This window comes from Zosterops lateralis, assembly GCF_965231275.1.
Source record: "Zosterops lateralis genome assembly, chromosome: 2".
NCBI classification, from domain to species: Eukaryota; Metazoa; Chordata; class Aves; order Passeriformes; family Zosteropidae; genus Zosterops; species Zosterops lateralis.
This window is the reverse complement of record NC_139763.1, coordinates 53,137,013-53,151,739: the sequence shown is the minus strand read 5'-3', so window position 1 is coordinate 53,151,739 and position 14,727 is coordinate 53,137,013. Positions and strand designations below refer to the sequence as shown.

At 35.9% G+C, this 14,727-nt stretch overlaps 1 protein-coding gene across 2 annotated transcripts in view; it reads right to left on the bottom strand.

Annotated features, from left to right (window-relative positions):
* KLHL1 (kelch like family member 1) overlaps window positions 1–14,727 on the bottom strand; it is a gene marked incomplete at its 5' end in the record, with an annotated part of 189,134 nt that overhangs the window by 38,843 nt on the left and 135,564 nt on the right. For both annotated transcript variants that reach the window (XM_083854480.1, XM_083854481.1), the window contains one exon: window positions 1,253–1,477. In XM_083854480.1, coding sequence (XP_083710606.1) covers window positions 1,253–1,477 — 225 coding nt within the window. The remainder of the gene's footprint in view (window positions 1–1,252; window positions 1,478–14,727) is intronic.

Here is a 14,727-nt window from a genome sequence, read left to right as displayed (position 1 = left end):
TATGTATATGGGGTTCCCACACTGTTATTCTCCAGGCCTTGGCATTCCAGACTCCAAGGTCACTTGGGCAAATCTGCCATCCTCCTCGCCATTCTACTGCTTTTAACACTTTCATCCCTACACTGTCTGTGAGAGTCGAAGATGTTAATGGCTCCAGCACTTGCCCATTTGTGGAGGTGGTAGGGTGCTTTGCTGGGCCAGGGTTTGCATCCCCCAAGGAGTAGGAGATAAATTTTTAGGGTAGGTGATGATGAAGCCTCTGGTGTGCATAAATCAGAGGGGGTGACCACCCACCACTGGAGGTCAATAAGAAGTAGACCTCGCAGAGGCAGGATAATTCTTTTTATCATGAGAGTGTCCTCTCTTACACAAGCTGGTTCATTTGTAAAATTCCTCCTCCCCCTCTCCAGCCACCTTACCCCCTTGGAAGGTCAGATTCACACAGAACATTGACATTCACACATAGGCATGGGACCATTCATCCCTTCTGATGGCTCAACTATGCTGACATGAGAGGCAGCTGTCATGTCATAAACTGTTGAAGACCTTCCCCTGAAAGCACTCCCAGTCTCATTTCAGTGTGGATCAACACATGATCTACAGTGTTGGAAAAGACAGTGTAAAGCTCCCCTCCACTGAATTCTGTGTTTTGTGTGCTTCCCCCACTCTCAGTGGATCAAGACTGTAATCACTTCAAACAACAGACACCTAAATTGCAACAATCATGTCTCATCATAGATCCACAGGTGGTAATATCTTTCTACTCTTCTCCTTTCTTTCTTTTCCATATACATTTTATTAAATGTTATTTTTATGCTTTCATATTGCTATATTAGTACAGATAATAATAATAACCAAAATGGCTACATACCCTCTTCCCATTGCAACCAAATAGTTCTAAAATAAACCCTACATGTGTATATTTACAAACACTGATCATTCGGTGTGGTCTAACTGTCCCAAGCAATCTGTTAATGAGACCCTGGGTTATCCTCACCTTTTGGAGCAAGTCATATGAGTGTCTTCCATTTCTGTGTTCCATGACTTTTCAATAATTCTATCACACCATGTGGTTTTAACAGATCAGATAATGAACAGTTCAGTTTTCTATACCTTGTAACAACAGTATTGCAAAGCCCAGTTATTGTTACTGGTCAGAATGCTACCATAGCTTAAAAGTACTGAGTTTTCCATTAAAAGTTACATAACCAAAAAAATGAGGCATGTTTTAAATCTTTTTTTTTTTTCTTACCTAAGCCATGTCTGTGTGTTGACATAGGTGGTAACACAGTCCAAGCCTTGGTCTTTGGGTTGTAACATTCAACAGTGTTTAATGTCTTTAAACCATCCCGGCCTCCAATGACAAACAGCTTGTCATCGATGACAGCAACACCAAACTGAAGCCTCCTACCATTCATCACTCCAGCCTGAATCCATATGTTTGTTCTGAGATCATACTTTTCAATAGTTGTAGCTCCTGATGAGACAGAAAAGCAGAACTACAAATATCAAAATTATAGATGCATTCAAATTCATGCTTAAGAGAATAACTTAATAATTCATCTGAAATGTAGCCAGTGCTTTATTTTAACATACACATAATAGTCCTTCACTTTCAAAGTTTAAATATCCTACAGAAAAAAATCAACATAATTATGAAGCCTTACTCTTTGGAACTAATCCTTTGGATTATAATAAAATGTTATAATTCTATGGAAAATAATTCTGTTAGGATTAATTCATTCTGTGGAACCAACAAGCCATGAACCAAGTTCACACAAACATCATGAAAACAATAGTTTTGTTACCTGGATTAAAAAAGACATAATTTAAATTCAATTTGTATGTAAGTGTAGCACAGGAGCAATAATGTACACTACAACTGGATGTATTATATTCCCTCCCAGTTTTATTAAGCCACAATATATATGAAGCAAATTTTGCATTCAGTTTAGAGAGACATACTTATTTTTTGACCCTAGTTTAAAACAGACAGCTGTAAATTCATTAATAAAATTCATTAATACTTATGTTTGAAACAACAAAATGTACAGTTTATTTGACACATTTTCTTGGAGGTGTTGCAGGGCATATTATAAAGATGCATATTCATTAAGTTGTAATGCTGAGTTGCGACAATATATTTTATTGTATTACACACTGAGCACCTAATCCAGGAGTTCCTGGACTGTTTAAATTCCATTTATCCAATAAGGTGCTTGCTAATTTCTAATGATGATGATGAGGAGGATGAGGATGATAGGATGATATAACACTAACAATAAAAATGGCAATGAGAATAATGACAAAAATCATCTACACAAAGTGAGATAGGTCCTATAAAATCATTAACAGGTACATGAATATGACACATTCTAGACTGCAGTTCAGACAAGAAAAGAAGACCTCTTAAATAACAGTAATTATTTTTTGATTGCAATCAAAACAAAACAAAAAGGTGGTGGAGCAACTGAAAGACATCATCAACAGAGACTTTAGGATATCTTTAAATGCAGATTATTGAGAATTTCTTTTTATAATATTTAGGCTGTTCTTCATTCCCATACATATGGTCAAATATTCACACAGCTTAGACTATAAAAGAATAAATTTCTACCTTTCATAGGAAGAAAACTGGTATTTCTGACAAAGGAATAGGTTCTTTTCTTTAGCTCAACAGTTTTGATTTTGAAAGTAAAAGGATTTTATGCATCCAGGAGGCAAATTCTTGATACCAATAGGATTTTACTAGACAAATTAGTTTAGCTATTTAGGAGCCAGGTCCTCTGGGTATATAAAATCAATAACATATTGGAATATTGGTTTTTCATCTATCATATATTTTATGGCTTGAATATATTTGCATGTAATACTCTGAGAATGAAAGTATTACATTGCCAAATGTTGTCATCACAAATTTGCTCTGAAATAGAATAAAAGCGGAAGCTCTAAAGTATCCAGGGGCGCATCAAAAAGCACAAACAAGGCCATTGTGTTATCTTGATTACAACACCTTTGAGCTACTTTTGCTAAAATCTCCTGTAGCAGAGTGAAGACAACGAAACATCTGTTTTCCATTTTTTAGGAATCTTAATTCAAAACAACATCAATGTCATTCTTAGATTCTCTCACAGCCTTTTCTGCTAATTCTCTATTGACCTTAAAGATCTGAGTTATGGTAAGGCTTCTGGAGCTAAGAAATTAATAAACCTCAAGGTTTTGGAGAAATCTCTTGGAAATCTGTTCTAGCATTTAAACAGCAGATTATATTTTATGACCTTGGGGAGTAGTTCTGTCTTTTCCAGAAGTCTAAGTGGAACATGGAATTGTAGAATTGCAGAATAATTTAGGTTAGAAAAGACCTTTAAAATCATTCACCTTCTAACCCAGCACTGCCAAATTATCTACTAAACCCCAAGAGTCACATCTACATATCTTTTAAATACCTCCAGAGACAGAGACTCCATCACTTCCCTGGGCAATTCCAGTACCTGATAACACTTTCAGTGAAGCCATTTTTCCTCATACCCAAGCTAAACCTCTCTTCTGGTACAATTTGAGGCCATTTCTTGTTGTCCTATTACTTGTTACTTGGGAGAAGAGACTGACACCCACCTTGCTACAGCTTCCTGAAAAGAAATTGTAGAGAGTGATAAGCTCTTCCCTGAGCCTTCTTTTTTTTCCAGGATAAAGAACATCAGCTCCCTCAGCCACTCCTCACAAGACTTCTGACCCTCCACCAACTTCATTGCCCTTCTCTGGACATGCTCTGGGAGCTCAATGTCCTTCTTGCAGTGAGGGGCCCAGAACTGTACACAGGATTTGATGTGCAGCCTCACCATTGCTAAGCTCAGTGCTTATATAATCAATAGTTACATCGCAGGAGGATGACTCACTCTGATGCCAGATCTGGAGGGAACATAATGTGGAACTATCACAGAGAGGGACAGAACCCTACCTCGACTCACTCTCATCACTTCTAAGGTGAGATCAGTATCTAGGCTTTTAAACCACCAAGCTGTGGCGCACTGGAGGAACAGTCACTCATCCAGATGCTGGTTCCAGTGGAAAGCAAAAACTGGTAGCATCACATGCCAGCTGAGATAAGAAACTTCTCTCTGCCATAATGTGGATGTCAGTCTGCAGAGCCAACTCCTAACTGAAGCAACTTCTAAACTGTGCAAACTCAAAGACATGAGCTGTTTTGGTTAATATTGCCTACCCCAGTCTGTACAGACTGTGGAAGGATGTCTTAGCAATGTCAGAAATCAGTAGACAAGGACTTTTATCTAACCTCCATGAACAAACCAAGGTAATTCTGATTACATGTTTCAGAAAACCAGAAAATCCAATTTTCCAAGAACATGAGGATGGAAGGAAGTCATTGGGAAGTGACTGGTATATATTTTTATGGAAATTGGAGATACTGGCTTAGTGTGAAAATATGAATAAAATAAATAAAGGAAAAAATCATTATTCATTCTGAGCTGAAGCATATCTGCTGATTATGCAGAGATAGACACATTTTCCTACAAAACAAAGCAGGTGGAATACCACAGAATAAGTAATACACATATAGACCCAAATAGAAATATCAACTATATTTAAAAGTACATGAAATTACATTTAAAATTTTATTCTATTGTTGTTTCCTTCACTTGGGTATCACTAGTGCTTTTTGAGTGGTCTAATGGTAAAAAAGGAAATAAATTACTTACTAGACTGTCTTTAAGATAGTGGGTATGAAACTCCAAAGATGAAAGAAAAACAAACATACAGAATATTGAAGATTTTACAATAAAAGCACTACACACCTGGACAATTCCTCTATACACACACACATGCACGAACTCTTATTTTTCAGATGGATAGACCTCTAGAACCGAATAATTTCAGGATGTAGCACTGAAGAAAGAGTATATGCAAAAGACAGTGAGGTGAAACAGAATTAATTTAATAGCTATTTGCACAATAAAGAAAAGTGTGTAGTAACTATTTCATGACTGTGGCAGCACAAATATTTTCTGGTAAGAACATAATGATGTTTCTTGATATTCTGGATATGTTTCAACTTTTTTGTTGTGGGTGTTTTTTTTTTTGTTTTGTTTTGTTTTTTTTTTTTTTTTTTTTTTTTTTTTTTTTTCCTAACTTAAATTCTACTTAGGATCCAGCTGGGCATCAGATGAAATTAGTTCTGTGTATTTGTGTATTGTGCATATGGGCATTATAAACCCTGATTAATCAAGGTCTATAAAGTAATGAGAGACCTACAGAGAAAGAAAACTTCAGAAATGAAATGCTGTAGATGATCAGGGTAATTTTGCATTAATGTTCAAATGCTGCTGGCAATTCCTCTGTGAATGCAGCAGGGATGAAAACAATCCCACCACCCCTTGTTTCTGATGAAACAGTAAAGTACTAGTTCTCACTTTTTCACCTTTATCTGCAGAGGAGTACACCATTGCACTAAATATAAAATTCTATTTCTTTGTTTTAATTGTGGTTTTTAAGCACATGAATTTGTGAAAATGTTTTGGTGAAATCCTTCAAATGATCCTCTAATTATCTTCTCTCAAATTTTGTCTTTTTCTAAAATTAAGCATGTTTCATTTCCTTGCTAAGGACTTATAAATCAAGATTTTTGTAGAAACCTGATGGTCACTCTCACATTTTTTGCATAGTTGATGACAGAAGACTAATAATATAGCAAGGTTTTTGAGTGAAAAAGAATATTTGGATAGCAATATTATTTGCAACTCAATATTTAAAGTTAAATGCATAAATACCTAGAAACCTGTCCTTCAAAAATATTTTTAAATATTTTTGAACAAGCTGTCATAGGCTACATGAAGTAATGAAGATTGTCTGAGACTATGAATGCAATGTGTATATTTCAGCTAGGTATAAATGCAGAACTTTTCATACAAACAAAGTGAAAATTGCTTCAGAAGCAGATGAAAATCCCAAACCTATTCCCCTTGCTGAACTATCTTTGTATTTGGTGTAAACATTTCCACATAAAAGTACCTATTTTTTCCTTATTGGTAGAATGATTCATTATTTAAACCCATGAAGAAGGGTAGGAGTTCTATATTTATCATCAGAAAATGTCTACATTTTTTTTCCGCATAAGACTTTCTGCTGATTTTGCTATTACTAAAGCTGTTGCTGACATGTACCCTGATCATTTTGTTCAAGATTTAGAGACGCTGCTGTGAGTAGGCGCCAAACTATGACCTTGATCTAGTGATCTGCAACATTACATTTTGCACTGAAAAGATGGTGACTGAAGTGGAACAAATGTGACCTAAGGAGGTTACTGATGCAGATACCAAGGAGAATATTTTGGTAAAGAAATAGCTATACAGAAAATGGTAGCATAGGGTAGCAGTTCATCACTTTGTAATAAGACTGCTGGAAATTCCTTTAAGCACTCCAAAAATCTATAATATGTACACAAAAAAGAATCTTACTGTTTTTCTTAGCGAAAATGTGTATTAAATGTCAGAAGTATTTGCCATATAGTGATATGAAGCAAAAAATCAGAGAACCTTTGGGAATATTCAATTATTCTATATGAGCAGAATTCTCTAAAACTAATACAAGTTTTTTCCACTAACCTTTATATCTTTGAGAGTATCAGAGCTGACAGCTTTTCAACAGTGATTTTAGGCAATGTCTTTGATGTTGTGCACTTTGTTTTATAATATAGCATTATGTGTTATTGCATAAAACATTAATGATTTGTTTTATATTTTCATGTAGTCTAAAACTTGCAAATGTTCCTTTTATTAATGATTTATATAATGCAGTATGGTAGTCTACCTTTGCTCAGCATCAAATTCATGCCTCTTCTTTAAAAACAGTTCTGTTTCCACTGAAAATTGTGCAAATAATGTGTTGACAATAAAAATGAAAGTTCTACATGTGGACAGATGCAAATTCTAGGGGAAATTAATATTCAGCAGTAGGGGGTATGCATCCTCTAGAGCTCCCACCAGTGGGAAGCAGGTGATGGTGACCTACACAAACCGTGTAATTGTGTTTGTATGTATGTGTACATGTGTATCTGTAACTAGAATCTTGAGGGATTTCCTTAAGAATAATGTTAAGAAATTTAAGGTTGTAAGTTCATATTTTGAAGGTGTCTTCAATTGAAGGTGTCTAATATTGCAATTTATCTACTGCATGACTGATATGGATTCTAAGCACACGGTTCATCTGATTGGCAGATCATTATGCAGCATAGCTAAATCAATAAGCTACTTTGGTCATTATTTGGTTTAAACAATGAGTGAACTAAGAAGTTTAGTGTTGCAACAGTACCAATTTCCCATTATCCCCAGCCATTTTTCATTATTTTTCATTGTCTTTCATATAGAGATGCTCATTCACACTGCTTAGCCCTTAGCTCAGTTTCTGGCAGATTTTATTTTGCTGCAATTACTTCCCTCTAAGGTAAGCCAGCTGAAAAGGGTGCTATTCCTAATCTTCATGGGTAGGACCCAAATAATGCTGATTGGATTCTATATTGTGTCCTCTGTAGTTCAAAAAGTTAATTGTGTTTATTTGGTTTTCCAGTTCAGAGTATTAAAAATTAGGTGAAAGCTCTACTGAAGATTAGTTGGATGTTCCTGTGCTCGAAAATAGAGACTTTTTTGAGCATTTCCTAGAATTTGGCAAGGAGATTTGTCAGGTGGCTGAAGGCACAAGTTAGAGCGGGAGGACTGCACTGGGCGGTGGCACCATTTTTAAGTCTTATCCACACTAACTATTGAGGGTGGTTCCAGCACTGAACTGTTTCCAGAACAAGACTCAGAATTTGTGGTGATTTACTCTAAAGTCAATATCATCAGATGGCAACCATTAATGAAACTTCAGTGGTCAGGGAAGAAAAATTCGTTGGTCCATAAAAAAAGATAAAGTTTCTGATAGAATAGAATTTCTCTAAATTATTCATCTGCCAGGCATGTGTCTTCTCTAGATCACACAAAGTTTTATCTTTTTTTTAATGTACATTTTAATAAGATATCTGTACTGGAAACGTCAGACAATAGAATAAGTTGCAGGGAAGCAATGAGCAGGAACAGAGGGTTGTTCTTGGGATAATAATCCCCCTAACACACCCACAATGCAGAAGCCTCTTGTGCTGCCTGCATAATCCCATAGTTTGTACCAACAGAACTGAATTCCAGGGCAACAGATTGACAAGGCAAGAAGTTTGTGTAATGATAAAATTTGTCTTGTGTATGATAACTTTGGCTCCTCTCTCATATTTGAAGCCATGGAGGCTTCAGAGTAGATCACTTCAGGATCTTCTTTTTATTTCAAACTGTGACTGAATCAGCAGTTTCAGAAGATAATTACACTGGGAAAAAAAAAAAAAAAAGCCAGAAACTTAGTGATATAAAATAAGTACTGAAAAAGTACCAGATGGTGTTAAAATATGGGTTGTTTTTTTCTATTCTGAAATGCACTGCTAAATCAAAGTACTTTAACTGCTAATTAGCCTATGAGACTGAATGTTTTGGAACATATTGAAAATCATAGGAGCGAAAAGAAGGAAGTAATCATGTTAATGCTTATAAGAACTGGACGAGAAGAGAATTTTAGTGTGATTTATACATTTCATTATCTCATTAGTGATTAGCCAGTGTATTTCATATTCCTCTGGTGAAGTAATTAGCCAAGCTCTACTTTTACTCTACAATTACATTAACATGCTGAAGAATCACAGAGCAATTGAGGTTGGAAGGGACCTCTGGAGGTCATCTCTTCTCTGGGCTCAGCAGTCCCAAATCTCTCAGCCTCTCTTCACAGGAGAGATGCTCAAGTCCTTTCATCACCTGTCTGAGATGCTGCTAAAGGACTGACCAGTATTTCCAGTGAGATCTGGCGAGAGTGAGGAAGAGGTAAGCAATTTGATGACTGAAAAGAGATAGAGGGGTATTTAAACCTCAAATACTGTTATTTTGGCCATCTTTTTTTCTGATAACTGTTCCAAAATGGTTGTTTCCTGATTCTCGATGTAGCCTATCCTGGGTTGTAGTGTAGGATGTACACAAAGTATTTATTCTATCACCATCTTCATGAACTGTTAGACCAAGTGGGGCAGTGTTTTCCTAGGCCCCCTGCCTTTGGGGTGTCTCCTGCTAATGGCTCATCAATGCCTTAATGGGCCATCAAGGTCCCACTTCACAACTCATCATCCCATTGTGAGATGATCCACCCAAGGGGAGGAGCCAAGCATTCTCACCTGGATATAATCTGGGTTTGGGATAGTACAAGCAGCCCTTACCCACTGGATTCCCAGAGGACCAGAGCTACCAGACCTTTCTATGGGATCACTGCTTCAGGAAGAGCACCTCACCTGGACTGCTTCCACCACCCTGCTCAGGTTGTATTCTGACTCTCTCAGTGGTCCTTTTTGTATTATTGCATTTATTTTATTTTACTTTTTTTCTTTTCTTCTTATTAAATTGTATTTTGACTTGGAGCCTCTCACTCATTTTGCTTTCAAACCACGACACAGCCCCAGTCTTCAAAGAGATGCACTGCATTGTCTTAGTAGCAAGGTATGTAAAGTGACCTCTCATGGTACCACCTTCCAGACGGGAAATCCACTGGGAACATCTCTCACCTCTGCAGTGAATATTGAGGCATATCTTTCTCAATGCCTTCAGGAGAAACCTAAAGCAAATTAAATCAGGGAGAAGTAGTCCTTCATATCTTCATCTCTGAAAACAGTACATGCTTTAAAATTGCCATCCAACGTCTGCCAGGGAGCAGGCAATGGATGAAGAGGGTTGTGCTCTGTACAGCTTCCTATGCTCCCTAACTCTGTTACACGGGATCAAATCTGCACATGCAATTTTGCTCTTTCCAAATATCTGAATAATTGTTAGGCAGACGTGTGGGGCAAAATTACCCCAGGTACTTTTCTGCCAATCTGCTCTCCACCTGGGTTGCCCTCAAATTATACTGGTTCCAGGGGTTGTTCCTCTCAGGAACAGGACTTTGTGCTTCTCCATGTGCTTCCCTTCATGTCAACTTCATGTTGTTTCACTAATTATGGTTTCTGTCTCCAGAATGTTTTCTTGCTAGCTAAATATAAGATATATCTATATCTATATCTTGAAATGTTTTATTTTGTTTTTATTATTGTGGAAATCAAACTAAAAATCAGACTCTCTTTTAGTTTATCAAACATATATTCAATAATGAACTTCTGGGCTACATTAAAAAGTACAAATTTCTGCAAAAGACAAACTAATTCTTCTCAAATCCATGGTGTGTTTTTCTGTTTTAAAAAAAGTAGTGGATTTTTTTTTTTTTTTTTTTTTTTTTAAACAGCTAACTTACATCTTTTCTGTTTAAGGAACCTATAAGGAAAACTAAGTTTCAATGCATATTTGCAGTGCAGACACTGAAAATTTTACTTATTCATTCTGCATAGCCTGCCTGCCATTTACTGTGCTATTCTAATTTTCTCAAGAAAACCCACCATGATGATATTACTATGGTATCTTGGTTACTCCAACAAGAGTATGCTTCTCTGTGTTGTTGTTCCTGTTTATATACATTATTATTTTCCTGTTCAGTCTTCCAGAAAGCATGAAAAAAGAAAACAGAGTTGGTCATTGTACAATGTTAACCTAAAGCTAACGGAATGTTACTTTGTTTATTAGTGCATTTTAGATTTAAGGTAAATTGTTTTCTATTTCTAATGTCTTCCATTGCTAGCTAGAGAATGTCTGGGAAAACACTGGATTATGCTAACACACATTTTTATGTCTAAAAAAAACCTGTTAAATGTGTTAATTTTTTGAGGAAAAAAAATTTAAAAAAAGGGAAAAAAATAAAAGAATTCCAGACATTATAAGAATAGTGAAATGTATTACATGGAACTGAGTCAACACAAAATCGTTGACTCATTTTGGTTGGAAATAATTGCCAACCCTTAACACAGCAATGCTGAAGCAACCACTAAACCATGTCCCTCTGTGCTGTATCTACATATCTTTCAAACACCTCCAAGGGATGGAGACTTGACGACTTCCCTGGGCACCCTGTTCCAATGCTTAACAACCTTTCAGTGGACAAGTTTTTCCTAATATCCAATCAAAGCCTCCCCTGGTGAAATTTGGTGTCATTTTCTCTTGTTGTATTGCCTGCTAGTAGGGAAAAGATACCAACTCCCACCTTGCTACAACCTTCTTTCAGGTAGCGGTACAGAGTGATAACATCTCTCCAGAGCCTCCTTTTCTGCATCCTAAACAAGCCCAGTACCCTTCACTGCTCCTTCACATCTATCTTTGTAAAATGACTCACTTCTGATACACGAAACCACCGCAGTTGTTTGGCTGAGATAGAATTGCTACTTAAACAGAGCAGACAAGACTTCAGAGAAAAACTGTAGGTATCTAAACAAAAACTGTTATTCAGACAGCTACTTGGAATGTCAGAGGCACAATTTATTTTGGCTTATTGTCCTCCTGAGGTATTTTAAGGCTATGACTACATGATTTTTTAAGATAACAAATGTCCTCACAGAAAACGCAGGTGAAAAAAAAAATCACCAAAGGCAGAAGAAACTCAAACAGAGGAGTAGTAATGACATATATGTGATGTTATCAATAAAAAGAATAGGATTGCAAGAAGGACCATCAAGTTGTCCCTTCTGAGTTCCTTTGTGAACATCTATTTATGCAACAGGTAACAGTAACATGTTTATGTTCCTGCTTGACAGAGACTGCTCCTGGAGTCAGACCAGGGCTGATATATACACATACATAAGTACATTTACAAAGTATGCATACTTATACAAAACTTTTCAAAAAGCACATCAGAGAGAAACATTCTGTAATAAACACTTTGCACTTCTCTTTATTTTAACAGAAAATACTTGATCTTCTTAAGTAGATTTTGCTGTTTGCATATTATACAAATACAGGACTTTAAGTACCCACATACTGAAAATAAACACAGTTACCGCACGTTGTATATTTCTAATGAAAATGCAAGTAAGATGAAGATAAGATGTTTACTCAAGATAGTTTTGTGCATCAAATGGGTAGATAATGAATGCTGTCAAATGTTTTATGTATGTGAAGACAGAGTAGTTTGTAGCAATTTTTACAACTTGCAACATGCCATATAATCTTGATAGGGTTTTTTTTTGGTTTTTTTTGGTTTTTTTTTTTTTTTTAACAAATTCCCTTTATACTGAAGAGGAAGGAGGCAGATTCAAGTCACAGTCAACTCTGACACTTATCTCAAGAAGAATTACCTAAGAGGGAAAACATGATATTTCCCTTTTTTTGGACAGTATTTACAATAGGTTTTTGAATATTTCTTTCAGCATTTTAAAAAATATGCCTATGAGAATGAAAAATATAAAATTAAAATAAATAAAGGTTAAAGGAAATCTGCTTTGAGAAATGTCTTGCTAGAAACAAAAAGGAAAAAAAAAAAAAAAGAAAAACCAAGACAAAAAAAACCAACAAAACCCCACAAATACTCCAAAACTAAAAATCCCAGAAAAAAAGGACATCTCCAAGTTCACTAGAACATGAGTAACTTCATGTAGCTATGCTAGATGACATTCCTGTGAAATAATTTTATATATATAAAAGTAATAAACCACATTTGAGAAACCATATTTATAAAGGAAAAAGGATTATTGTAATGATTGAAAATACATTAAAGAAAAGGGAAAAAATATACAACATGGATGGTTAAGGACAAATTAATGGAGGCGTAAATTTGATATTTAAAAGGGTGGGTTTTTTTTTTTAATATATGTGTGTCAATAGCAAAGATCTTTCTAAAAAGTATCTATAAAAGAATAAAAGAACTTTCATTATTGCTTGATACAGACTAATGATGAACCGTACCTGTTTACTACTAGGCTATTTTTTGCAGCAGATTTTATATCTAGTCACAAGATTAATGAAAAAACACACATTTTATATCACTGTTTCAGTAAACTGACTATTCCATCACTTTTTAAAATGACTTGTCACATTTTTATGGAAGAATTTCTTGCTCATGCAACTTTTAATTTCTTTTTCCCACGTATTTACTTAAAGACTACGATTCAGTAAATGGATAACTAGTCTAGAACTTTGAGGAACTAGTCTAGGACTATTCCAAAAGCAATATATATCAGTGGTTTTGGATCATAGTTACTGTAACACCTTTGGGGTTTTTTTTCTGCAAGTTCTCCTTGTCCCTTATTATTCTAACTACTGCCTAGTGAGATAAGCTAGAACACGTCAGGAGAAATTAATCACTATTCTGACATCACTGCAACACTGCTTGATTATTGATCCCAATCTCCGCTTGCTGCATATTTTCCTGCTCATAATTTTCCATAGCATCATCTAATGTAAACCATATACATCATGTTCTACCACTTGGCTTCTGCTCTACATTTGGCGTTACAGGATGGCTGCAGGAAGTCAGTGCTTCATCATTCCTAAAAATTGTTGTATGTCCACTTTGTGCAATTACTCATTTATTTCAGTCTATCATCCTCCTCTATATGTGGACTTCTGTATACTATTCGATGATTAAATACTGCTAACCCAAATTAGAGAAATCAGTGTGATGATATTAATGGGTAAAGTGAATGGAACATTGTCAGGAGGACATACCCACAATCTATTAATGCATCCCATTCCATTAATGCAGACATACTAAGAAAATGTGTTTCCAATATGAACCTTTAAAATACAATTAATAAATAAGCAAAGGTGTGTGGAAACAGATTTAAATTCTTTTAGTTTCTCTAAGAAATTAAAATTAAAAATTTATCTAACTTTGATACTTTCCTCTCTATCCATTTAGTACTATGCTGCATTACTTTCTCACATCAGGCAAAATTCCAGTTGCTGTTTGCTGGAGGTTAATAATCACTTCATTTTTATAGAAAGGGAAATAATTATAGAAGAGATTTCAAAACAAACTTAGCATGCTAGGCTACTTTTTATGTGATGAGCCATATAACCTTCAAATGCTTTCATAATATTTGCACTTAGCCACTATTTTATATGCTAGTTAATAAATTGCTAATTTGTCTAGCTCATCCAACTATTTGCAATGGTTTCACATTTGGTAGCAAACATCAGGAAGTATTAAAAATACATCATTGTGAATTGCAACCATCCGTATTATCCTTCCAGTGAAGAAAGTTGTGGGGGAAAAAATAAATTACTAATTATTGAGGAGAGATAATACAGTATCAACATCATCTCCCAGCCCAGGCTTGATTTATGAACTCAGTGACTCTTCAAAGCAGGAAAACAGCACTCAGGCCTCCTGAATGGACATGTGGAAACAAGACTCACTGGGCATAAAAGCTAGTCAAGAACACAGCAGGATCACAAGAGGGATGAGCTGAACAGATGCAAGCTGAGACGGCACAGCTGCAGAGCCTGGGTTGCTGGGAATACATATTGCATCAGCTGTAACACAGGCTCCTGCTATGCAGATGCTCCTCTGCCATAACGAGCCCATCGTCAAAGCAGTTTTTATCTGCTGTAAATCTGCGTAAAAGTCCTGCTAGTTTTCAGTCAGAGATTGCATCAACAGAGAGCTGAACCTCTGTTGCTCTGTGTTTTCTCCTGCTGCTACAGAAATGAACTGCTTCTGCCTGACCTGAATCTGCAAAATAGGCTGTATGTAGATGTGGTAATGGTGATATGCCTCTTGCTGTCATCCTAA